Here is a 27,390-nt window from a genome sequence, read left to right as displayed (position 1 = left end):
TTTCAGGACCAGGCACGGGCACAGCACCATGTCGGGTGAGGGCAGGGGCCATCTGTCCACATCAGTGGTTCTCCAAGTGTGGTCCCCAGCCCACAACTTCAGCATCACTTGAGAGCTGGTTAGAAAGGCAGGTTCTTGAGCCTTACCGATCACCTGCTGAATCAGAAACTGCAGGGACAGGTCGCAGTTTTCTGCATCTTAACAAAGCCTTCTGGATGGTGTGTCCACACCCATGAACTACAATGCCCCCCCCCCCCCACATGCTAGCCTTGGCTGACATCTGTTAAACTAGAGAAATCTTTAAAACCCACACATAGAAAAGAGTTAACATTTATCAGTAATAATAAGCCTTTACTGAGTTATTACTATATATCAGGCAGTGTGCTCCACCCTGGCCAACATTATCTCATTTGGTCCTCACACTGAGCGCTTCAGTATATGTGCTGTTGTTATTCCCATTTCACAGATGGAGAAGCTGAGACTTGGAGACCCCAGGGGACTTTCCCAGAGTCAGCAGCTGTGAAATAGCAGGGTTAGGGCTGCACCCAAGTTCATCTGATGGCAGAGTCCATGCTCTGAACCCTCCCTCATTGTCGCTGCTTTAGCTAAGAGTTCTTGAAGAATGAGCATCAGTCAAAGTGCAAATATTGACTTTTATTCAAAAAAAACTGAAAAGGCACTTTTAAAGGCAGGTTTATTAAATACTTTTAACTCTTCCCATACTCTGAAACGAGTATTTATTCCCAGAGCTGATTAGTACAGAAGCATTAACTACCCCATTGAAGGAAAAGTGATAGCGGTTATAAACCTCCATGGCCACACGGGGGCGGCAGCAAACAGCACAGGTTGCTCTTTGCTGCTCCAGCCGGTGGGAGGAAGCCACACTTGCTCCCTGGTCTCCGTTTTTCCCCCATGCACCCAGTTCTCATTTACTCCGGTGGTGAAGCTTTTCAAATCAGAAACTAAATTGCAATAGCAGGATTGTGCAGAGAAATTGCTTAAAACAAAATGATTATAATAATATATTTAGGGCTCTTCTCTTTATCAGCGTGACAAAACAATATACTGAACGTGCTGTGGTGGGATTAGTTATCCACTTGCATTCCTTAGCCAAGAAAAATACCCTTGATTTTTCATCAGCTGGTTTAGTTCTAAATCCACGTATTCTTGGACTCAGGTCAAAAAACAGCCAGTATTTTTTTTCACCTTTCTTATTGTTAACACTTTTTTGAAATATTCATAGCCTTTTTGAATATTCAAAATCCTGTAGGATTTTGTAGTAGGCAATTAGAGAAAATAAAGAAATATGTTCCTGGCTTCTAGCCTTATGGGCATCCACAGTAACGCTGGTTTCTTAGGTTTCACCCTCTGCCTCCCCCCACGTCCGCCCAGGACCACCAAGATGCCGCGCGCAGAGAGCTCCTGTTGATTTTGAACCCCATGTCCACGGGGGCACTTCTCGGGAACCAAGGCTATTTCCATACCAGCGGCTGAATGCACTGGAATTTTGACTACAGTGACTATGATAATTTATTAATCAAGCTGGGATACTTTTGAGAATAAAAGCAAATGTTTTTAATAATTTTGCCGTCCTGGGGACAGTCCGAACATGTGGTCCCCCTGACTGCAGACGTTTGCCCCTTCCCGCTTGGACTCCGCCCACTAAGATTAATGTGGCGCTGCGTTCCTCTGCTCTTCCATCAGCAAATATTCATCGGGTGTTTTCTACGCGCTGGATTCCCTTGCTATTGTTACATTATTTTCTAGTGAGAGCCCTCTGAGGTAACAATTGTTATTCCTGTGTTTACAAGTAAAAAAACTGGGACTTTGTAAACTACCCGCCCACGATCACATCCCCAGCAAATCTAAGAGCTAAGGTTTGAGCCAGGTGCCCCCTACGGTAGAGTCATGCACTCGAGACTGTGCTGACAGCGCTGTCCCTGTTCTGGAGGCTTCTCCGTGGGGCTAGTCCCACCTGGCCCTGGCCCTGGCCCTGGCCCTGCAGTGAAACGTCAGCCGTAGGGTGGAGCGGCTAGGAGTGGGAGCCTGAGTCAGACTGCCTGGGTTTGAATCCTAGGCCCACCTCTTCATGGCCTTGTGGTTCGCTGATTTTCCTCATCTGTAAAATGGGTTTAGGTAACTGAGTATTGATCTCAGATGGTTGAGGCAAGGATGAAATGAGTTAGTATCTTTAACATTTGAAGGTTGCCTGTATGTTCTGCTATTGCAGTAGGTTGGGGTAACATAAATGTTCTCCAAATCAAGAGAGTGTCTATTTCTTTTCGAGGCAGGATGGGGGTGTGGAGCTGGTAGGTAAAGAGATGGAAATGGCAGGGTGGAGTCGGTGGTTGCATTCTGATTTTACCTACTAGGGACTGAGCTGGGAAACGGCAGAGGAGGGGGTTAGAGAGCAGCGCAGGGCTCCCTAGAGAGGCGGGAAGGAGCCCATTGGGGCTCGGGCCAGTGAGGTGGGTGCGTCTTAGTGACGTGAAGAATGGGTGCTGTTTTGTGTGCCTGGGCTGTGGCGGGCCGGCCTGCCTGCCTGGAGAAACACAGCGTGGTCTGGGACTAACGAGGCGCAGCCGCAGCGGGGCAGGCAGGCCAGCAGCTACGAGTCAGCTCGGCTGCTGACCAGAGCAGGCCCTCCTTGGTCACAAGCCAGCCCCGTGCCTGTGGGCATCGTTTCTCCTCTGAGCAATTGCAGTGTAGTGGACACTTACCCGCAGATGACATGGGCTGGCATCTCCCAGAACCTCTCCCTGGGGGGCGGGTCCTGAGGAGCTTTTGCATCATCGCAGGGACAGCCTCCTCCCTTTGGTGGAGCTTTGAACGGCCCGGCCCGTGTGCACCATCAGCCTGCGGCCGCGGCTCTGCTCTGGGTGGTTTGGCAGGCAGGCACCTCAGCACTTCTCCCTGTGGGGTTTGTGGGTCCCGTGCACTGTGCTTGCACCGTGCTTACAGAGATTGCCCTTGGTATTTGGGGGAGGGGTTCCCCTGAGAAACTGTGATTATCAACTTGGGAAGGAGCCTGGGTCTGGAGGCCAAGACAGGGAAGTTCGAACTCGACTGAATGTGGTCACTTTGGAGCCATTTGCTACATTTCCTCATTTCATTGTGACGTTCACACTGGGAAACTTGAAGATGTCTCCTCTCCTATGAAGGTGATGTCTCCAGGTGATTTGCAGCTTGGGAGGGGCCCTGGCCCTCAGGGGGATCAGGAACCCGGGCTGCAGGGTCAGGTGAAGGACCCCGTTCCAGCCACCGGCCACCCTGGTAACGACAGCAAAGCAGATGCTGCAGCAACACCCCCCACCCCACCCCATGTCCCAGGGATGCCTTTCTTTGTTATACATCTTCAGTGCTTTACTTGCTGAACATGCACATAATGCTTTATATATATATATTTTTTTTAATTGAATAAGTGAACTTTAAAAAGACAAGGAGGGTCATCCCCAAACGCCTCAGAGTGATGAAGGAGTACGTGGGACTTGTGCTCGGAGGTGCTTCTCAGGTCTGACCGTTTTGCAGGCCTCTCGGGTGGGCGCTGACAGCGTGCGTGCCGCAGGACCCGCGGCCGCCTGCCCTGAGAGCACGTGTCCCGGCCCCCCGCACTTCCGGCCCCCGCACTTCCGGGAGTCAGAGAACGCCTCCTGCCCACCTCCTGCCCGGTCGTTGCCAGAGGGCCCGGCACGGCTCTCATTCACTGTCTCCCCTACAGTCCTTTCCTCGGTGCTGACAACTGACAGAGCTTAGGGGGGTCGCACTTCTCACTATTTTAAAAAAAACTGCCTTTTAATAGATGAAAGCACTTAAGAGATTTTTTTGGTGTCTATTCGCCCTGTAATTCCACTTATAGTAATCTATTCCAAAAAAAAACCCCTGAGCACACACTCAGAAAGTTAGGCAAGAAGACACTTACCACCACATTTTCTAGTAGCCAGAAAGTCACAACTTAATTTCCCAACGACAAGGGATTAGATGGCCGACCATCACGAGGCCATCAGAGACCCACCGGGCAGGCCCGCCCCGCAGAGGGCTCCGGGGAGAGCCCACGCAGACCGACCCGGGACTGGTGAGTGACCCCGTCCGTGCCCTCTCTCTTCCAGTGTTTCGCTGTGCGCTCGCTGGGATGGGTAGAGATGGCAGAGGAGGACCTCGCCCCCGGGAAGAGCAGTGTCGCCGTCAACAACTGCATCCGGCAGCTCTCTTACTGCAAAAACGACATCCGGGATACAGTCGGCATTTGGGGAGAGGTAAGGAGCCCTGGAGGTGTTGAACGGCAGGCTTGGTTCTGTTCCGCCGGGCCTCACGAGAGCCCCGAGCCTTGTGGGCCGTGCGTGCGTGGTGCTGAGGGGGCTGCAGGCTCGTACCAGGCGTGTTTTTCCACTGAGGCCGGCAGTGTAGGCGGCATGCACGCCGCGATCTGTCAGTCAGCACTGGGAGGTCCCAGGGTGGGCGGGGCCCCGGGAAGAACGTCTCTCAGCGTCTCCGTAACAGAGCCCAACCCGAGATCTCTGGGTCCCCAGGAATTCCCTGTGGGCTTTAGGGCCCAGAAAACCCCTTAAATTTGCGTGCAAATTGGGCGTGCCAGGATATGAGAGCAGTTTTCTGGGAAGTTCCCGGGGGGGGGGGGGGGACCCCCACACGCGCACAGAAGTACTGATGCCGCTGCTCTGAAAGTTGGAAAAACCATCCTTTATAACGCAGTGTTCTTTATTTACAACCTGAACATCAACATTATACATGAGCTTTGAAACTGATACCTATATATTCTTTCTCACTTAGAACAAAGTCATTCCACTTTGAAATATTAGCAGAGATAGTTTCAGAAAGGAGAATAAGCATAAATACGGAATATCTGTAAAAATCCCGTGAAACGGGATAAGACAGTTCCTACTGTGCTCGGAGAGCTGTCTAACAAGCATATAGGGAGTATTTGGAATAGTGTTGCTATGTGAGCAACTTGGCCCCTCCCAGCAAACAGAGCGTCTGACGCCTTTGGGAGAACCAGTTGTGGTTTTTAAGCCAGACCAGCCCAAAGAAAGTGCATCAGTGACCTCAGTGAGGAGGCCCTGGACCTCCCTGTAGGTCACGTACTAAAAAGCGTGGTTAACTCACCAGGCGAGATTGTCAGCCACAAGCCCTTCAGAGTCTGTTAGTGCTTGCCAGGTGTTCGCCCTAAAGCAGGTACACAGAAGGGGCTGCTGCCCGCCTGTGGGAGTTGTGTGGGGGCCTTTCGCTAGTGGGCCTGGCTGAAGACCTCTTTTAGGCTGCAGTCAGTGCTTCATTCCTGGTGGGAAGGGATGGAGGGAAGAAGAAGGCACCACAGTCCCTGGCAGCTCTCAGCTATCTCAAAGCCCATCACCTGGCTGACCCCAGGGTGACCTGGCACCTGCTCAGCTCTCCACTTCCCAGCCCTCCGTGGTTATGCGGCTCCTGAGCACTGCTGCGTGGCAGCGCTCGGCTGAAGCCTAGAGGAAAGGCGCCGGGTGTAGCTGAAGGGCCGTGGAGGGGAGGGCGGCTTGGCTCCCCATGGCTCACAGAGCCGTGGCTCAGCTACTGACCAGTTACTCAGCATCCGTGAGGTGTTGGGCCACTGAGTCTGTCCAGGACTGCACCTCAGTCGGAGTTACTCTGCAAACTAGCTGATTTAGAGTTGGCTCTTTGCCCAAGGTCTGGACACGGCCATGACCTTGAAGTGGCCACAGACAGGCAGAGGCCCTGCCCCACAGCAAGCTGAATGATAACAAACCCAGCTGTTGGGGCGAGATGGAGAGGTCGTGAGCCAGGGTGCTTTGGGCACATGGCATAGTGTCTGAGGTGTGGTCAAGGCAGGGAAATGTCAGCTGCAGGGCCACCAGGAAATGTCACAAAGCTGTTGCTGCTGTTCGCCAGCCCAGTCTTGCAGGTGTGGAGCCGTGTGAACGTGGAGATGACAGGGTCGCTGTGGGTCTGAGAAGGCCCTTGGGATGGGGGCGGGGGGTGCCTGCGGGGGTCTGGGCAGGAGGGGGCAGAATGGGCAGGGCACAGTTCTCAGGGGATGCGGTGTGGAGTTAGTAAAAGACCAGAGTCTCCAGAGGACCTGCCATTACCCTTTTTTCTTAAAGACTCAGAAGTGTAAATGATTAAAAATTAGAGCCAGCTAGAAAGCAGGCTAGGGACACATTTCAGAGGACTTGGAGAGGGAGGGAAAAATTTGGGGTGTGAGGGAAATGTGAAAGATTCACAAATATTTAACTCAGGAGAGGAGCTTTCTCTCTTAGGAAAGCAAATCGCAGACCCCACGGGTGGCTTCTTTTGATCACTGCGGCACCGCCCCTGGGCAGCCACGGACCCTGCAGGCTGTGTGCTTCTTGAGGAAGGTGACGTGCTTTCTCCTTGAATCCAGGGCAAGGACATGTACCTGATCCTGGAGAACGACACGCTCAGCCTGGTGGATCCCATGGACCGCACCGTGCTGCACGCGCAGCCCATCGTGAGCATCCGCGTGTGGGGCGTGGGCCGCGACAACGGCCGGTGAGTGCCCTGGGGCGGGGCGGTGGCTTGCCACCTCTCCAGGTGCCCCAGTTTTAGTGGTTTAGCATAACACCAAAGTGCAGTCTCAGTGTTAACTGCACTTCACTGAATATGCAACGACAACAGACTCTCTTTATAAATGTAAAAAACTACAGTGTACCTCTGTTTCCCCACCTCAGAAACCCTCCACACTACTTCCCTTCCTGGTGTCTGTCCCTCAAACTTTTGGTCACTTCTGCATCCTTGCCTCTGATTTCTGCCCATTTCTCCTCCTGCTCATCCTCATTCAGCTAAGTTCCCAGCTCACCGAACCCTCTCGTTTCGTCTTCCCCCCTCTCTGCAGTCTATTTTAATCCTCTGTTTCACTCGGTCAAGTCTTCGCCATTTCACATGCACCCCTATTGGTACTTTCTCCGTAGGGGGCTTGCGTGAAGGGAGCGCCTGGGTAGCCTTGAATCGTAAATGCTAGATCAGCAAGTGACAGTCACCAGGAGCTTCTGGGGCTCGGGGTTGGCTCAGCGTTTTTAGCACATGAAACATCTGGTCATGTCAAAATCCCATTCAATGTGTGTGCATGGTTTTTTTTCTGAAATTCTGCTAAAAATCTGTTATTTCCAGAAGTGCTTCTTACTTAGACGTGTTGTGAATTATCTGTTCTTCAGGATGACTGGAAGAAAGAACGTTCTGGTTTTCCAATACCATAACGTTCTTACTAAAGTAAGAAAGCTGCGAGTTAGCTTTTCTAACTAAAAACTGGCAGTTATCGCTGACAACTTGGATGCCATTGTTAAGTGATGGGGCTACATTAAATGCACCTAACTGTTGAATTACATTTGACCCCACAGTCCCCATGAGCCCAAGCAGTTCAAACCCATGTTGTTCAAGGGTCAACCCTATTTTCTATCTGCAGGTGGAAACTGGAGTGAATGCCGACTTAAGTTACATGTGGATTTTCGACCACTCAGGTGGTCGGTGCCCCTAACTCCTGTGTTGTTCAAGGGTCAACTGTATAGTTAATCTCTGGCAACTCTCCATGTGCCTGAAGTTCTCCTAGAATTTAGGGGTGAGCTATAGGATGATTAGCTAGCGCTTCGTTGAAAGGGGCCGAGAACACGGCAAAGGCAGATGAAAACCCCAGACCACAGAGAGGTGGCTCCCTGGGTTCCACTTTTGGGCATTCTGGGGTATTAAAGCATGCGGTCCTCTCCAGAGGGGTCTGCTTTGGGCTATGCCCCAGCTTCAGTCTATAAGGTTGGGCATTCGTGGCTTTGATAGTGTTTTGATTCAGTTGCAAGTTCTAAGCCAGAAAAGAAAATGGTGAAGCACTCATCGGTCAAAGAACATTGCTGGGGCCAGATGCGAGAAATGGTCTGTCAGAGAAAGGCGAGGTGTCCTCTGACTGCCAGCGGGATAATCCTTCCTGGGAGCACAGCTGTGTCTTCAAGCTTTTGTAACAGAGTGACGCATGGTGACAGCTGGGCCAGGTGCTCTGGGGGCACGGGTGGCCAGATTGAACGCGCACACCTGTCACTCACTCGCTTGGCAGAGCTGCAGCACTGAAGTCGCTGCGTTGACAGGAATTGATTAATTTCTGCAAGGAAAATACCTGATAATGTTTGCTCATTATTAAAAATGTTTAGCCTTGATGGAAGGGTAGAAGGTGCTTGATCCTTCCCTGGTTCCTGTCCTCCAAGTTTGTTTTTTCAGGCAGGAGCCAAGGTGAAAATCATTGTATACCGCACACGTACAGCTGGGTGGGGCTGTGTTCCTAAGGCCGTGAGCGAGTTCACCGAGGATGTTTTCATCCCAGCCCTTCAACCTGAGGCCAAACGCTACCTGCTAGGGAAGGGAAAAATGGTTCAAACTCTAGTTGACTAAATTATTCAAGCTCTGAGCCTCCGTTTCTGCCATCTCTGAAGTGCAGATCATAATAACGACCACAAAGCACGTGTATATGTGCCTGTGTGTGTACAGTAATTGGCACAGGGGCGGGGTCATGGCAAATGCTTAATAGCATTTTGTTAAAGCAATAGACTAGACGCCAGCTAGCAGAGGCAGCTAATTACAGGGCTTCCTTTCAAACACAGGGTGGGGCCAGACCTCAGGGAGGTTTCAGGAGCAGATTCTCCTTGGAGGCACAGGAGGAGAGGCTGCCCCAGGCACTGGGAGTTCAGGCTCCTACAAAGCAGGAAGAGCCTGCTGCCCTCTGCCCCCCAGTGGTGTCAGTAGTTAGGTCCCATGGCCTCAGCTCTGCTTTTGAGAGGTGGGCTGGGTTTACCCCCACACTTTAAACCACTTCTTATTCTTGCTCAGTGTTAGCAGAGGAGTGTAATTTAGAAATTCACTCAGGGTTCCCTCTCAGCTGTCAGAGCCTCAACAAGCCCCTGGGGTGGGTGGGGGCCGGAGGAAGGGTCTGTTTATCTCCACTGGTCCCTGAGTTTTCACTCCCTGGAAGAAGGGGACTTTGTATTCCTGCCTTTTTAACTTTTTTTTTTTTTGCTTTGGGTCCTTTTTTTAAAAAAAAACAGCAATTTACAAGAGCAAATTCAATTTGTAATGCTGCAAAGGAAAGGGGTTTTCACTTTGCATGAATAAAACATAAAAATGTTTCATTTTGCTTGTGAAAATGACTCTATTTCACACTCTCCTTTGTAACTTTCCTTGCTGAGAAAATGGCATCTCTTAGGGGGTTTCTTGATGTGGTTAAAATGAAAAGAAATATATGTAGACCAGAATCTTGAAAGGCACAGCACCTTTCTAGAAATTCTGAGTGCTTCACTAAGCCGTGTAATTTTAGAATTTATAAAGTTATTTTGGGTTTAGCATTTTCTTAAGGTTTTCAAGTGGTTTTGATTTGCCTGAAGCAATCCCTTTCGGAGTAAGTGTACCTTGGGTAAGGTGGTGATCCGGCTGTGATCCCCCCACGGACCTCCAGAATTGATTTGGAGAAACTTCTCGTTATGCAGGAGTGGCAGTCCCGTTGGGTGTTGGTCCTCGGAGGGGTGTTGCCTGTTGCTCCGTGGGGCTGAAGTTTTCGTCTTGCTCCTGAGTCATGTCTGCCTTTGGCATTCCTTGGAGCACATTTGTGTTATTGCCCAGCAGGGGGAGGGCTGGCTCCCTCTGCTGTCTGGGCCATTTTGTGTTTTGGTTCCTCCTGATCTCAGCGAGGTATAGTGGGAGGCTCCCGGTTGTGGGGCATGGCTTCCGGACATGGGGCGTGGCTCCAGGACGTGGGGCGTGGCTCCCAGACGTGGGGTATGGTGAAAGGGGTGTCGTGAGCCTCGGGCTCCCAATCAGAGGCAGCACTGGGAAGCGTCCAATCTGACCCCCTCTGCTCCTGCCCTTGTCCTTCTGGGTGGGAATGGCTCCGGGCCCCAAAGCTGGCTGGCATTTTGCCGCTGGTGACTGGGACAGGTGACCAAGGTGCCACCTGTCATCTCATCGCTATGGGCCTGCCAGGATGCCTGTCCAAGGCTGAGGGGGTTGGAGAGGGTTCAGGGACCCATGGTGATGCCTGGCCACAGCTGTCTTTCTACTCATATGGGCCCTGGGGAGAAATTTCTCCTTATGCTTTTATTGAGGAATCAGAAGCAAGCAACATACTTTCTGAACATAGGGGACTGTTAATAGGGACTTCTCTCCTCTGTGGCAGCTATGGGTCCGTCCTCTGGGCACATGGACCCTTGTGTAGGTTGCCAACAGGCAGCGGAGGGTGCTGGTCCCACCTGCTTCCCATGAGAAAGGAAACTGGGTGGGCGGTATAGTCGGAGGGTTTCTGACCCCTAAGTAGGGGTCTCCCCTGGATTTCCAGGGCAGTGCGCAGTGGAGCACTAAGGAAGGGAGATGTGCACAGGCTTTCCTTGAGGGAAAAAAACCCTCTAGGGTCCGTCAGGAAACTGAGCCCTTTTCGGAGGGTTTCTGCGCTGATGCGCCCTGGGAGCCTCCGGGAGAGCGTTTCCACCGTTTCCAGACTTGACGGGAACCCTGTTCTTCCTGGACGCGCAGGCGCGGAACAGACCGGGAAATGCTGCTCTAGTCCGTCAGCTGGTTAATTTAAATTAGTGACAACACTAGGTTGCTCTCTCTGCTTTTAAGGGGAAAAATGGAATTACTTTTAATAAGCCACCATCATAAGATGCAGAGCCCACCGGGCCTGCGCTGATGTAGATGAGGTTCCTTCGTCATCAACAGCAGCCACCACGGCCACCGCCCACACGGCAAGCACGCGCGCGCTTCTAAAGCGAGCGTCCTTGTGCTGACCCTGCGGGCCGGGAGGCTCGCACACGGAGCAGAAAGCTCGCAGCTTGTACAGCAGATCCGCTCTTCCCAGGAGGTGTTTTATACATCTCCTCTGTTTTTGATGAGTAATTTTATGCATCTCTTCTGTTTTTTATGAGTAATTTTAATAAAATTTTATCACGCCATAGATTATTCATAAATTGTAGAAAGAGTTTATCTTTGATTAACTTTTCTCTAGTTAAGATCTCAGGGAACTTTTGTCTAAAAAATAGAGTGTCAAGTGTACAGAGTACTTTTTCTGCCCCTCCTCGGATATTCCCAACTGGTTTTTCCTCACGAGGCCCTGGTTTAAGTAGTTCTAGGGCTGTTGCCACACGGCGTTCCTCCTCTTTTCCTGGCCAGTGTTGTTTTTTTGTTGTTTTGTTTTGATTTCTTTCGAAAACTGTGTTCCATTTGGAGGTGGATTTTGCATGGAGGGTCCCTGAGGAACACTGGGGTAGATTAGTTAAAATGTATAAAACTGCATCTCACAGGGTTTTAAATTGAAAAGGTGGTTTAGTCACCAAAGTCTTTCATCCTCTCATTTTAGAGATTGTGAACCGAGGACAGAGGGTGTGATAACCCCCAGGTGACTGGTCCCGTCCTGGCAGGGCCTGAACGGACTCCTGGGACTCCCCTGCCCGGAGAGGACAGTCTCTGCTCCTCCCAACAAGGGCTGATGGAGGGTCAGAATAACCCGGGTTGGCAGGGGGACCGGACTCCAGGGCCTTGTCCTTGTCCTTAAAGATCTGCTTCTTAATTGAGGAGAAAAGACACAGGTGTGAATGCAAAGCGGAGAATGGCCTTAGTCTTTAGTGGGCTGTTTTAAAAAAGAGAAGTGAGCAGAATGGAGATGTGGGGGACTCCGCACGGCTGGCTGTTTCCCGGGGAGGACTGGAGTGGTGATGCACTCAGAAGGGATCAGGCGACCCCATGGCTGCTGTTGGAAGCCGTGGGAAAGGCAGAGTACTTTCCTGTCCTACCTGTGTCTCCGTTCTGCCAGTGTGACTGGGGTCCCTAAGGCACATCTCTGCTTCTCGAGGTGGCTGTCGCTTGGGCTCTGACTAGAAGGAGACCACAGGTCTGGAGGAGGAAGAAGAAACTTGCTTCCTACTTCTGTGAGCATCGTCCTAGAAAAACTTCTGTTCTGACCCCACCTTGCAGGTTTTCTGACACTCGCGGCGCTGCCCTCTGTGCCCTCAACCCTGCAGGTCCCAGCCCTGCCTTGCAATCGCTGCCTTCACAACAACCTCTCTGTGTTCCCTTTGGCATTTTTAGTTGCCTAGTGACGGTTTTTTACAGTCTCTCCTCACTGTTCCAATGACCCGTGTGGTTTCTGTCTCCTGCCTGTAGGCTCCCTGGGTGACCTTTGGGTTGGATTCAAGCTCTTAGAGGGAGGCGGCCACCACGTGCGGGCAGAGACATCCGTGGTCTCTGCTTCATTCAGCAAGCAAGGGAGTGTGGTTGTCCTTTCAGTTCAGCTGCACCGAGTGGCAGGTGATGCGACAGCACTCGTGCTAAGGAGACCTCCTTTCCAAATTGGTAGAGGTTGTCAGCTGCAAAGGGCAGTTCTGCTGTAGGAGACAGGGATGTGGAGAGAGGGGGGCCTCTTCATCTTGGAGCCAGTCTGAAAGTTATCTCTGTATTTGCTGTGCCATCGTTTCTTTTCCGAGGATTAATGGAGGGGGCAGGCGGTGTCTCTCTGGAGGGTGGGGAGCTTTGTAATGATGTCTAGTCGGAGGGTTCTCTGAGCCAGACAGCACTGAATGATGGGATTCCCAGATCTGCTGATGAAAGCTGAGTTTGGGGTATGTGCTCTCTTGCCTCAGGGAGAAAGGTCTCCAGGGACAGCTATAATTCTCTCCCTGGGCTACAATATTAGCTTGGCCTCGAGAGTTAATTTCTTTTTAATGCCACCGCAGGGTAAGCAGAGGCATCAGGATTTACTTGACCATTTTGCTGACTTACAGTGTAGTTATATTTTATCTCTTTAGAAGTAGCCTCCTTGCCTTCTATTAATCATGCTGGGATCCTTGCGAATACTTTCAGCTTAGAATAACCTTTAAGGAGAGACATGGTTAGTGATCATCCAAGTAAAGACTCCCTCAGAGGAATGTGCGAAGGCATTTTCAAGCGGGTCTTTCATAGCGATGCTGTCGCCGTCGGTGAATGTATGAGGATAACGATGTCTTCGGAGGATCACCTCATCCGTTTCGGTAACTGGTTCAGTGCACAGTCTGCATTTCTCGTAAGCATGTTTCAGCACCAGCCAGTGAGGTGTGGAGGCTGGAGGTTGCTGTGGAGAGAGACAGGGAGAGAGAAAGAAGTTTTCATGCTGCTCCCTGAACAGCTTCCTCCTTGCACTTCCCCAGAGTTTCAAGCCAGATGAGAAATGTGGCTTTCTGGATGCAGTGGGCGAGAGGTCGACCATGCTTGGCCATGGGCCCTCTCCACGTCAACCCTCAGAGTACCATGGTCTTCTGGGAATGCTCGGGGCATTCCAACAACAGAAGGAAGAGTAGTTTCAATGCAGAAGTAGCTTAATAATCCATGTGTGCATGCAATAGTGTCTTAGACAGCAGAGAAAGCTGTCATTCTTCTAACCCAGAGCCTGGCTTGGTTGCTGGCATGTTGCATAAGCTCAGTACATAGTTAAGTGTTTGATGAATTGCTGGAAGCCCCCTGTTATTGCAGATGAGTGGGCAGTGGCTGTTTCTGTACAAAAGTCATCACCTGGAACCTTTTACTCAAATGTAATCATCTGAGATGTTTGGCTTCGTGGTGAGACTAATGATTAGGAACATAATGTAGCTAATATAATGATCAGTTTCTGCTCTTCTGATACCAAATGTGAGGGTTTCCACACCAAGCAATTTTCTAGTTCTCTGAGGACACCAACTGGATGCCTTTCAGCTTCCTGCAATTCTGACACTAACTCCCTGGAATTAGCAAAGATTCTACAGGTCAAGGGCTCAGTTCCACTTGGATGCCAAGCACAAGTCCAGGACACCCGTAGTTCTGGCCAACTAGCTATAACCTGGAGGTTCCCACGATCCTCCTCAGGTTGGGTAATTTTCCAGAATGGCTCACAGAACTCAGGGAAATGTTATAAAGGCTCTTGAAAGGATACAAATGGACAGCCAGGTAAAGACGCACATATAGGGTGAGGTCCGCCAGAAGAGCTGTGATCGCAGGATCTTCCATCCCCAAGGAGTTCCGGGTGTGCCCGGCACCTGCACATGCTCACCGATGCGGACGCTCTCCCGGCTTTGTTGTTCAGGGCACAGGTGGCCAACACAAGGCCCGCGGGCCAAACCCGGCCCTCCACCTTCTTTCTTCCCCGTGGCAACGCCAAGCTCCTTGACCCGAATTGAGGAGGAGTTACATTTATACGGCCCTAAAATCACATTTGGCCCTTTGAAGGCAACCTCAAGGCTGATGTGGCCCCCAATGAAAGTGAGTTTGACACCCCAGGTTTAGGTGTTTGATTAAAATTTCATTACGTGGGCAGATTGATTAAATCATTGACTAGTGGTGATTAGCTAAATCTCAAACCCCTCTCCCCTCCCTGCTGAGACTGAAAACCAAATATATATATTTCTTGTTATATCACAGTATCTCTGTACCAAGTCAGTCCTGGGGAGGACGGCTGTGAAACATCAGGCGGAACTCAGGGAGCCTTATCTCGGACGACTGTGTCCGGTGTGGGGAGCTGGAATGGGCCGGCAGACGGAACACTGGGGTAGGAATTCCCCCCATTTGCTTTGAATTAGTTTTTAAGCACCCCTGTTGGGGACACCCAGTGCCCCAGACTCTCCCTCTGTTTGCAGTGGGGATGGTTGCAGGACAGCAGCCATGCACCGGTGCTCTCCTGGAAGCGTGTGCGTGGTCCCCAGTCCCACTGTTTTCATGAAGATAGTGGCACTTCTGGGAACCGCCGCCCGGCCCTGGGTCCACTGTGACGTGTGGAAAACGGGGGCTGGGGGGGGACTTAAACACATGGGAGGTTGGCATTGTTCTCCCTTTGCCTTTAAATACCTGAAAATCGCTCATTATTGGTTCCTTATGAGTCTTGACTGATGCGTTGAGGCCTTGAAAGGCTAATGTTGCTGTTTAGAGCCCCTGACCCCCCACCCCAAATACCTTTGCATTTTTCCAACCCTCTTATTCAGCCAGACTTGGTGTTCAAGTGTCACAGCTGTGGACTAAAGCCTTGGAGTGGATTGTGTTTGGAGGAGTTGTTTTTTAGTGGAGAAAAGGGAGAATTTATGAAAGTGGCCCAGTAATGAGTTTACTGCCCAGTCACTTTGGCTGCTTCCACAGGTGGCTTCTCGTGGCTGTCCTAAAGGTGTCAGCGTGAGCTTCCCCAGCTTCCCGCCGGCCTCCCTCTTGAGGCCAGGTGACACTCCGGTTATATCCTTTGCCCTCCCGCTCACCCGCGTGCACACGACACTCGGGTGCGGGACCCATGTCCCGGGTTTCTTTCTTGTAGCTTCACCTGGGAAGTCTCTTCCAGACTGTTGTCCCCCAGAGGATGCCCCGGCAGACTGCCCTTTAGAAAAGGGAAGAAGAGAGAGGGGGCCACAAAACAAGAGTTGGGATACTAAAGCCAGGATCCTCCAGCAAGGACCCCATTTCTGAGGGTACAAGTCCTGGGAACAGAACTGTGGTCACAGCAGCCGGAGGACGGAAATACCAAGTCAGACTTGGGGCCAAATGAAAACAAATGAGCCAAATAGTTCATTTAAAATGGAAAGAGGAAGTCTGTGTGAACCCAGGAAGAGTCGTTCAGACTGTAAATGAAGGAGCTCGGAGTGGGTGACAGACTGCAGCTAGCACTGTTCACATGTCTGCGGAGCCGGAGAGGGTGGGGGAGGGAGTGAGAGCTTCAGACAGCTGACACCAGAAACACGCCGAAGGGGAAGCGATGTTTGAAGCGCTGGAGTGGGACAGCTGGGTAGGTGTGCACAGGGAAGGCTCTCTAGGAGACTGGGGGATGGCTGAGCCCAGGGCTTGCCGACTGGGGTAGCAGGCTGGTGAGCCCAGGGGAGGGGGCGTGGCCACGAGGCCAACCGGGTGTGGCTGCCTTTCTCTCTGCAGGTGATGCCTCGTGCTTCTCATTGCTTCTCTAGGCCTAGTCGCCTACCCTGTTTTGCCCAGTCTGCCCCTTTCCGTGAGTGGCTACAGCTGCATTTCCAAGGGCTCGTTCGTCCTGCACAGAGCCCCCTGGCCCATTGGAGATCCGAGCTCAGGCAGACGCCTCGGCTGAGCCCTGGGCCCTGAGCTGCCCTGCCCAGGATGTGGCAGGTCACGATAGGTTGGGAGTCCCTTCAGTACTGGAAAATCACTCATGACTCCTGCCTCTTGACCCCTAAGTCCTTTCCAGGCACCCCTTTAAAGGAGAACTCCTCAGAACATATTTGTTGGAAACAAATCCTGGAAAACGTGAGTCTTAATCTTATGTTTAAGATTAAGCAGAACCAAATGTGGCACTGAAACCAGGTCTGTGCCAGGAGGCAAACAAAATAGGCAGTGACCTCCTGCCAGAAGTTTCACAGGAATTTTACATCCAGCACCAACAGAGGCACCAGTCAGTCCTCTGATTACAAAACCTGAGCAATAGATGTCCGATTCCAATTCAAAGTACCCGATTCCCTCTGGGCCCAGCCTCTCAGCAGCCCTCACACCACATCTGCCTTTGGACATAACTGGGTTGGGGATCGGGATAAAGGGAAGAGGGCGCACAGGTCGTTCCTACATCCAGAGCAACCGTCTGAAGTCCCAAGAACTCAGCAGTCTGTTTCAGCTGCCTTTTGAAAGAAGCTTCTCTCCTCTCTGCCCACCACGGGGTCAGAGACAGTGAGTATGGTCCCTGCTTGGTGAACCTAGGCCTCGGTCACCTTTGCTATTAGTTTAGTGACAGCTGCCTGCCGGAATCTGTTCAAGTCCCTATGATCAACACTGAGAGTGCCATCTTTAAACAGCCACACACCTAACCCATTTTCCTAGCTGCGCATTTTCCTCTGTTCCTGATCCGTGCATTCTTTCACTGGCTCCCACATGTACGTGTTCATTCGCTCACTCAGCTCCTGCCGTCCTCTGTGGGGAATGGCTCTGCCGTCCAGGCAGCTGTGCAAGTCAACAACTTGGGGGTCCTCTCGCCCTCCCCACATTCAGGGAGGAGTCAGCCCCAATGATTCTGCCTCCTTAGGACTTAGGCCGGAAGCACACTTTTTAAAAAGTTAAAAACAGGCTCACACAGGCAGTGAGGAACAAGCAAAGCTGGAAACAATTCAGACACCCATCAGCAGGTGAATGAATAAGCAAACTGTGGTATATCCATACAGCGGATATCCACTAAGCAGTAAAAAGGCGTCAACTACTGATACAACATAGCTGACTCACAAAGGAATTGTGCTCAGTGAAAGAAGCCGGACCCTCCTGTCCAAAAGGGGCACGTACCGTATTATTCATTTATGTGAAGTTCTAGAAAACGCAAGGTAAACTGGTCTGTGCTAATGGAAAGCAGATCAGGGCTCGCCTGTGAAAGGACACAGGCTGGGACTGCAGAGGCAAGAGGCACCTTTGGACGTTACAATTATGTTCACTGTCTTGATTGTGCTGATTGTTTCACAGGTGTGTACACAGGTCAGAACTTACCAAATCGTATGTTTTAAATGCATGCAGTTACTGTATGTCAATTATACTTTAATAAGACCGTTTTAAAATGTAATTTTAAAAATATACAATGAGCCTTAGTTGGTAGGCCTCAGTGGATTGAGTGCCAGCCTGTGAACCAAAGGGTTACCTGTTCGATTCCCAGTCAAGGCACATGCCTGGGTTGCAGGCCAGGTCCCCAGTAGGGGCCTCGAGAGAGGCAGCTACACATTGATGTTTCTCTCCCTCTCTTCTCTCCCTTCCCCTGTCTAAAAATAAACAAATAAAATCTTTAAAAAATATGAGTAACATATCAGATTTATCTAGCTCATGACTGAGGGAACCAGCAGGACACCAGGGCCACGTCAAAGGAATATAGGAAGGGCAGAACCTCCCAAAACGGATAGTCAAGCCAGTAGGAAGCTTTTAAGAATCACACAGAACCTCAAACAGGATGAATTAAATACACATTGTGTGTGTGGGTGTGTGTGCAATTGTACATGCACTATGGTGTGTATGTGTGTATGTGTGCAGTTGTACACACTATTCTGTGTGTGATTGAACCTGCACTATTGTATATATGTGTGTGCGCATTTGTACACACCATTGTGTGTATGTGTGCACACTATTGTGTGTGTGCAATTAGTTATACACACTATTTGTGTGTGTACGTGTGCAATGGTACACACATCATGTCGAAGGGAGTTTTATTTAACTTGCTGACTACGTGTATGTCCACTTACATGAAAGTACATTTTGTAAGGACAGTAATTAGATTTTTAAAAAATTGTGTGAACCCCACATTTCTTTCTGGTCATCTAATTTTCTGTGTTATTGGCTTTCTAAGTATTTGTCCTAACCCATAAGAAGTACAGTGTATGGCATGACCTGACTTTCTCCTTCCCTGCCCTCCTCGCCTCTCTCTCTCTGCCTCCTTTACTCACATATAACCAGCAAAAATTTCACACGATATTTATCTTCACTGTGTGCCCTGACCATTGAGGTCTTTTTGTTTTGTTTTGTTTTGTTTTTGCTACTCTATTTATTTAATGGTTTAAATGCTGTGTATTACCACTAATTGGTCATAGTTTGAGTAACACTGATCTTGGTTAACTTTTCCAAAAAGTTTTGAGCTGAGCACTGTACCAGCTTAATAACTGGTGTGTGTGTGTTGAGGGAGATTCCATGGTCAAATAATTTTGGAAAATACCATGGCAACGCCCTGCACTCAGAGAGGGCCCCAGATATACAGCTCAGCTATGAAAGGCTCAGAGCTCTTCCACTCATTGTGCGAGCAAAAAACCCATTGTTCACCTCATGCCAGTGGGCTTCCAGAGGCTCAGCATTTCAAGATCTTCCAGGTCAGGAAACACTGAAGCACAGTGATGCAGGGTTTCTGAACAATAACTGTCCGTCGAGTTCCATTATAACAAAGCTAACTCTTTAGACTTTTCCATTTGCTTAGCACTCCCCTCTCCCCATACCTTCAATGAAAAGTGTTGTATTTTTATGAACATAGTTTTTGTTGCGGTCAGTGAATATTGTCTCTCTTAAAAAACTTGGTTAATAGTGATAATTGCATAGTTTATCATGTGTCCCTTTTTTCCAGGAAGTTGAATTAAAGTTGGATTAAATCCCTAATTGCAGTGATGATATTAGATCAAATGATACAACTGCCATTTTTGTGGATCAGAAATGGTGCCATGTGGTTTACATTAATATTTAGCCTAATTGATGTACAGAATTACTTCTCCTTCTATTTGGTTTTAAATTTTACTTTTCTAATTTAATAGCCTGATAGAATGTGTACCTTTTATTGTAAGTCACTTAATCCTTTTGGGAGGCAAATGGGATACATATTTTAATAAAAAAAAAAAGTCCAGCTATAATGCCTCATTAATCAGTAGGGTTTTTAAAACAGATTTTTTTCCTGACTTTGCTATTATTCAGTAATTGGGAAATGCTATACATTCTGCAACCAGAGTATCTTGAGCAGTTTGTTGTTTTGGGTTTTTTTTTTTCAAATTCTGAGTCACTAAAAGAACAGCAACATTAAAAACCTATCTCTATATCAATGAATACTTATTGACCAATCCAAATGACATCTGTGGCATCATACATGAATTAGAGCATAATGGCGTCACAGAAGCCACCTCAGCCTCGAAGACCCTGCTTGCCTAAGTACAATTCACCACCAGGGTTCCCATCACAAAGATAAGCAGCTCGTACTAAAAGCATTCACATCTAATGGATGCAAACTTTCTTTACATATCCCCCCCAAATTCTGTGGCCTGGAATAATTGTCTATGCCCCTTTCTTGCCTGAAGGAAGTGTTTTGATTTATCTCTATATACCTTCTAGCTAAAGAGTTGCTTTATCTTTTTTATTGACATAAGAGCAGCTATGGGGGATATTTATTAAGAAAGATAAACCTTAATCATATTTATTAAATTCACTAAGGCAGGGGGTGAAAATAAAGGGAGGGAAATTTTTGTTTACTTAAAGTTAAGGTCTAGATGTCTGTACCGTATAAATTAGAGTGCTGCTTTCAAAGAAAAGAAGATGGTCTGTATCTTAAGTCTGTAAACCCTGGCTCACTTTCAGTCGGCATGCTGTTCATCGATCTCTTAGGCCTTGGAAACATGCGTTAGGACAGATGACACCGAATAACTATAGGAATCAAGACACGAGGAGAATAGAAATGGCTGTCATCACCCAGAAGGGGCACCATATTTTTCTACAAGCTTTATTATTGTAATTGAACTTTGGTTGTGCTTGTGTATTTTCAAGGGGTCTGTCGAGTGGGCTGTCTTCATGCCCAGTGCCACATCGTCCTCATTCCAGCCACGAGGTGTCAGGCTGTGGGATTGCTTTTCTCCTTCCTTCTTCCTCTATTGGATGGCCCCATCTACCTCTCTGGGGATTTATTAGACACCCATGTATCTAAGTTCCCATCAGGTGTCAGCAGCCCCTGTGCTTGGTACCAAGGATATACCTATGAACAAGAACTTCCTGGGGCCCACCCCCAAAGCAGGTACTAAGTGGAATAGTAAATAATCACATATGTCCTCGAGTCCATGGAGCACTTTGGAATATAACTGTCAACCCCTCCACAAGTGTTATATGTCATTGCTGTTGTTCTGGCTTGACCCGGGTCCCACCTCTTCTGATACCCTTTCTATCGCCATTTGTATCCGTCAGCACTGGCTAGGTTATGCTGTAGGAACAACCAAAGGCTCCATAGCTTAAAACACCTCTCATTCTGCTAACTCTCCATGGAAGATTGACCAGAGGTACTGCCACTTATAGTAGTTGTCCTCATTCTGCATCCAAAGCCAATGAGACAGTCACCATTGAGACTAGAGTACTGCCAGCCATGGTGGCAGGATGAAAAGAGGCGCTGACTCTTAAAACTTCTGCCCGGAGATGACACCCACTACTTTTGCTCACGTTTCATTGGCCAAAGCAAGTTGCATGACCAACCCTGACTTCTGAGGTTGGGGAAACATACTCCTCCCCTAGGAAGGGGGGCAGATGTTCTCACCACGCAGTGCCCTGCGATCTTTTTTTATCTCTGTAGTCACGTAGATCTTATTGGAACTTAATCTTTTCAACCTTGTGTCGTTACTGAACGTTGTAGCTGCGTATGACTCTCTAATAAGATGGTAAATTCCTTGACGGCTATGGCCATGTCTTACACTTCCTTCTATGTGACTTAGCGTGACGTTATCCTCAATATTAGGTGCTTAACATGCTTCTGATTATATCAGAGAGGGAATGAAGGGAGAATAATTCAGCTCTTTCCATGTTTTAGTGTAGCACTTTATAGTTTACTAAGGTCTCTGCACATTGTATCGATGATGATGATGACGATGATGCCTTTTACAGACCAGGAAAGAGAGACCTGGAGCTTTCACATGACTCGCTCAGTGTTGCAACAAAAAGAGACACTGAGCTCTGTCTGTCTGAAACCATGAATTCTAAATCCCGGACCAGTGCTTTTCCTACCCTTCTTGTTGTTCACTTTTTCTCGTGCTGAGGATCACACAGGGGAAGGGAGAAGGAGGTTTCAGAAAGAGAATCGAAAGCCCTTGCCCAGGATGGGGGTACAGCTCCTGGTCACTGGATCTCAGTGAAGCTGAGGGGCCACGTAGCCACCACGCTCAACTTGTATTTAGCAGGTCAGTGTGTTAGTCTCATGTGGCTGCTGTAACATATGCACACAGACTGTTCTCTCATGGTCTGGGGCCAGAAGTCCCACATTAGCTGCACTGGACCAGCATCAAGGTGTTGGCAGGGCCCACGCCCACTGGAGGCCCCAGGGAAGAACCTGTCCCTGGACTCTGCCAGCTTCTGGGGGCTGCCGGCCCTCTCGGACTGTGACCGCTGCTCCAGTCTCTGTGTCCTCTGTCCGTGGCCTTCTCCCTCTGCCTCTCCTTTGCAGAGACATTTGTGATTGGACTGAGAGCCCGCCCAGCTAACCCAGGAAAATGTCCATGTCAAGCTTGTCAGCCCGATCACATCTGCAGTGTCTGCAAAGGCCCTTTCTCCCACAAGGTGACAGTTACAGGTGCCAGGGATTCGGGGCCTTCGGGGCCGTTCTTCAGCCCTGCACACTTGGGATGGTGGGAACGCCCTCTGCCACCCCAGCTTTCTTCTCCCCTGCTCCGCTCCTTTGTCATCCTCCCCCAGCTGTCGCCCCTCTGGGTGGTGCGGATCATGTGGTGTCTTGGGAGGACCTTTGCAGCCCAACCCACCCCTACTGGATTCCTAGGTCGGGCCTGCCTCTTGGCTGTGTGTCTCCGGGCAGGTCACCCACCCTGAGCCTCAGTGTCCTTCTGTGTAGAAGTGGAGGCCTCGGAACCCACATGCAGCTGGTGTGAGATGACAGATGAGAAGGGGCCTGGCAGAGAACCCCACCCTTGCTTCCCCATGCACTGGGCTGTCTGTCTGTCCATCACCCGGGCTCTTCGTCCTCTGCACCCAGCACTGGGCAGAGGGGGCTGGAGGAAGAAGGTGCTGCCCATTGAGAGTCCTCCACCCATTTATCTTTCTCAGTGAAGTTGAAAACACATGATGTTTATTGAATAATTAATCATCCTTTCCTAGAAGGGTTATTCCATTTCATGGGTGAGCAGTTTACTGCAAGAGAATGATGTCTTCCTCCAGAATGATGTATAACATGATTTGGCATGTATGTTTTTAGACACTTGGGTGTTTTTTCTCCCACTGAAACTTGGAGGCAGTATCATGCATGTTCACTGGCTCTTTGTTCCTTTTAAGAGGTGGACCTATGCATGGTGCGGTGACCTCGTGTTTGTCCACTTCTAAAGTGGACTGCGTACGCAGAACCTATGCAAGTACACATATATTCCAGTAAATCTTAGTATTTACTAAATACTAAGTATTTAGTAACAAATGCCGTAGGTAATAAGCCTTCACAGCATTAAGCCTATGAAGAAAAACAAACAATTATATAATTGTCAGGGAAATTAGTACAAAGGAATAAACCAAGCGATAAAGCCACAAGTTTTTGCAATATTTCACATGCATTCACTATCTGATTTCAGAATCAAAATTTCTGGCCTGTGTTGTTTAGGAAGCAGTCCCTTCAGACATCTGCCTTAGTTTGAGGAAATTTTCATCCTAGTGCTAGGAGAGTGTGTGGGTTCCTCGCCGTCTGGCCTCATGACATTAAGGGCCCACAGTGCTGGGCCGAGAGGAGCCAGGAGGCGGGAGCCAGGCTTGGTGAGGGGCTCTGCGACCTGTCTGCCGCGTCCACCGTGGACACGGGCCAGAGGGGCATGGGCGTGGCACAGAGTGACTGTAGACCCAGTGATGATTTGAATGCACATCCTCTAGGCCCTTACAGAGTCATCATTTAACAGTAACTTTTATACAGGGACAGTAAAAACTGCTGGGGGGCGGAGGGTGGAGTCAGATATTGAATACTCTCAACACAATTATAGCTGAAATTCAGTGGTTTCTTGAATTAATATCTATTAAAGGAAGAAGGGAAGGAGAGAACTGTTTGCCTAGAGAACTCTGACCATGGTTGCGAAGGAGAAGCCCATTTTTAGGGCCCAGCTGTGAATCCGAGGGCTCCAAGTCTGTAGTCACTGCCCACATGGTGTGCTAGGCGGTGTTCAGAACGACAAGGAGCACCAGTCTGCGGTTCCTATGTTCAAAATGCCGTGTTCCAGGATTAACTATTGAAAGCGGTTGGGTTGTCTAACAGCAGGCACAACAATGCTTGCAAGTGTGGCATTCTGCTTTTGTTTGCTACACCTCTCAAAGAAAGAAAATTGATTTTTTTTTTTTTAAGTTTTGAATCCCAGCCCTGCCACTCACTATTTATGTGTTCTTGGGCAAGTTACATAACCGCCTCCGTACCTCGGCTTCCTTATCAGATCACAGCGTTCCCCACTGCCGAGGAGTAAGTGGGTACTCCTGTGAAGAGCTGAGAACAGTGGCTGGCACAAACGCTGTAAGTGCTTCTGCCCTCCACTCCCAGCCCTCCCTGCTGACTTCTGACCCCTGAAGGCTGTGTTGCCAGGCTCTGTCTGGGCTGAGCCACTGGGAGGCGCTGGAGGGTGGGAGAAGCATATGGAAGCCGGGGTTCCTGTCTCCTCCCAGAGCCTCCTGGCTGTGGCTCCTCTGGGTGGTCTTGACCTTGACCCCAGGACTCAGGTTCTACCACCTTCCTTGGATCCTTCAGCCCCAGGGCAAGGGCAGTAGGCTGCTTCCTGCTGTTGCTAAACTTTGCGCCTCACCGTCTTCTGTTTGCTTTTTAACTCTTCCATTGCCCATGTCACTGATTCCACCAAATTCCCTCTGTTTCAAATATTTACATCAGGTTTTTTTCCCTTATTGTGTCTTGGCTGATAGACCAGGTAGGCAGTACTGTCGCTGTTGTAGGTGCTGCCACTGCTGTAATCGTGTCATATACTTCAGAGAAAACTCCGAAGGACACTGAGACTCGGGAGGTGGAGCAAATGAACCAGGACCCCATAGCTGGCGGGTGGCAGACCCCAGCACAAACACTTTGTCACTGAATCTCTCCTTCTACCAGCCTTTGGATGGGCTAGTATTTTATTTTTAATGAATTTTTTTTAGTTTTTTTTCTATTGATTGTTAGAAAGTGAGAGGAAGGGAGGGAGGGGAAGAGACAGAGAAAGAGAGACATCTGTTTATTGTTCCACTTACTTACACATTCATTGGTCGCCTCTGTGTGTGCCCTGACCTGACTGGGGATCGAACTCATGACCTTGGCGTATTGGCATACTGGCATAGAGGCATACAGCTCTAACCAACTGAGCTACCCCGACAGGGCTTGCTTGGCTGGGATCTTCAACTCTAATTAGTCTGAATTTACAATGTGTTAAAATAAGAGGTCTTTGGTGGCTAAACTAATAAAATGGCTCTTTGGTGTTTAAGAGGACCGATTTGGTCCACCCCACCGCTCTTTGAACATAGATATTTTACTTCAGGTAAGTAATTTAGCATTTTTGCAGGATGTTCCTTCAATCTCTAAAATGATTCAGAGTTCAAAATTACTAATCCAGTCTTCTAACTATATCAGGAGTGTTTAAATATGCATTTTTCCCCTCAATAAGTCATGGGTTTGTTTAATTTATCATCAGCGCACTCTGAAGTCATCCAAGTAGACCTTGGGCTGTGCGTGTTTGCTTCTCTCCTCTGGCTGATCCTGACGCATCTCACCTGTCCTACGTTTCTGACGTTCTAAAAATGGGATTGCTTACTGTTTAAATTGATTGTTGTGTTCCAAAAGAGAAAGCATAAAACTTGCTTAAATGACATAGTTTCCCCTCTTTTTCTCAAAGACGTACTTACATGAGTGGAGGAGGTGGAATGTATGGTCCGACAGACGAGCGATGCTCAATCTCGAGCCCCAGTCAGCATGGCTGCAGGGCTTTACAAAGCACAGACGGTCGAGTTCCCTCTTCACAGTTTCTGGTTTGTATTTCTGGGGCAGGGCCGAAGAACTCGCATTTCTAACACGTTCCCACGTGAGGCTACTGTTGTCTGCGGACCACACTTTGAAAACCACTGCTCTAGGCTGAAGCAACAGTTGCCAAGAATAAGCATGAACGTTTGCGGTCTTTAACGTTAAGAGAAAGCAGTGAGGGTGGCAGATGTAAGCAATCACTCCGTTTAGCCGAAAGGTTCCACTCCTTCCTAGGAAGCCCATTTGGAATACACGAGCTTCCTCTTTGGAAGGCAGGAAGGTACTACACAGAGGAGGATGTACCGTCGTGACAGTGGAGCTTCAACTTAGGGCCCCTTTCCAGGCCCTGGGAGGGGGCCAAGCAATAACTTCACGTGCTTTTTGTGAAATTTGCAAAAGGAAGATATCTTTGTGTTCTTTTTCTTAAAGAGGGACCCAGAAATTGCCTAAGCTTTAACTCTCATAAAACCTGAATCAACTCTCTGCTCATTAATTGGTATGATTAACAATATGAAAGGACTACGGTTTGTAACAAAGAGACGTGGTTGTGTAGGTGAAGCAGTCCCCGAGTGCCAGAAACAAGGGCAGGTGGGGGACATGCCTCCCAGGTGAACTTGGTGTGGAGCTGATTTTGATCGAATGAGCCCAGCGGGGCCTTTAGGCAGAGGTGAATCCAAGTTGATTTTAGAGTGTCCACTGAGTGTGTGCTGTATTTTATTTTCTATTTATTTGTTTTATGTATTTGTGACCAGAGCAATTTGAAGAATGAAATGGGTTCAAGTTCTGGTTTCACCTCTTATAAATACACTCATTCTCTTTGAGCTATTTTGTCTGTAAAAGGACATGGTAATAATAATAATAATTGCCACCTTAATAGAGCTAACGGTGTAAGGAGATGACAGATATGAACAGACATTGTGCATATCTGAAGATACAAAATTGTTGTGTCTGAAGATACAGAATCTACCACAGAAATGTGCGCAACCAGTAGCTGCACAGTGCTACACAAACAGCACACTAATCGTTCTCGTTAATGGAATGACTCAGGGGCCATTTTGTGAGATTAAGAGTCAGCAAACTTTTTCTGCGAAAGGCCAGGCTGTCAATATTTTAGGCTTTGTGGGTCACTGTCTCTGTCTCAAATACTCAAGCCGCCAGTGGAAGGCGAAAGCAGCCCCTGGCAAGATAGAAATGAATGGCTGTGTGTGTGTTGCCGCAAGGCTTTATGTGTAGAAACGGGAGGCCACGCGAGATGTACCACAAGTCATCCAGAGTGCCACTGTCCTTCAGGGGCTTCCCGCTGGGCATCAAGGCACAACAAATAGTAGCCACTGTAAGTGATGTTTTTATTTGAACCCAACACTGAAGGATCAAAGTGCTGGCAAATTTTATCTGCCTTACTTTCCGTAGCCCCTGGTGTAGCTAATATCCCTCTGGGGGATGAGGCTTGTAAGTGGATTACGGAAGGCAGAGTGGGGAGAAGGAGGGAGTCAAGGTTAAGTTAAGGGTCAGAACACCAGCTTGTTTCTCTTTATGCCTCCTGGTGCTGTAAGTGGCAATAACAGGGTTAGCTCTCCTTTGGGATTCAGCCCCACAGCAAGCTTGTAAGAATGGAGTTCTATGACCACCAAGAAACTCAGTGGTTCTATTTTGTAGCCTCTTGATTTTTTTTTTTAAATCAGTGACAGACTCAGGTCTGTGAACCTTGGAAAACTGAACTAAACCAAAGGAGTTTTAGGAAACGTGTTAAAAGACAGTTGCCTACACATCTGAAAAGGGAAGTTAATCATGGACTATGAATAAATAAAGTTTCTATAAACATTCACATACAGGTTCTTGTGTGAACATAAGTTTTCGTGTCTTTGGGGTAAACACCCAGGAGTGGGATTGCTGGGTTATATGGTACTGGTCCGTTTAACTTGATAAGAAACCACCACACCACTTTTTGGAACAGCTGTAGTATTTTACAT

At 48.9% G+C, this 27,390-nt stretch overlaps 1 protein-coding gene across 12 annotated transcripts in view; it reads left to right on the top strand.

Annotated features, from left to right (window-relative positions):
- APBB2 (amyloid beta precursor protein binding family B member 2) overlaps window positions 1-27,390 on the top strand; it is a 323,568-nt gene that overhangs the window by 249,529 nt on the left and 46,649 nt on the right. For all 12 annotated transcript variants that reach the window (XM_045834008.1, XM_045834009.1, XM_045834006.1 and 9 more), the window contains 2 exons: window positions 4,107-4,253; window positions 6,389-6,516. In XM_045834008.1, the coding sequence (XP_045689964.1) occupies window positions 4,107-4,253; window positions 6,389-6,516 (275 nt within the window). The remainder of the gene's footprint in view (window positions 1-4,106; window positions 4,254-6,388; window positions 6,517-27,390) is intronic.

Source organism: Phyllostomus hastatus, unplaced genomic scaffold, assembly GCF_019186645.2.
Source record: "Phyllostomus hastatus isolate PE091 unplaced genomic scaffold, TTU_PhHast_1.1 phas_contig_196, whole genome shotgun sequence".
NCBI classification, from domain to species: domain Eukaryota; kingdom Metazoa; phylum Chordata; class Mammalia; order Chiroptera; family Phyllostomidae; genus Phyllostomus; species Phyllostomus hastatus.
This window is presented reverse-complemented; position numbering and strand designations above follow the sequence as displayed.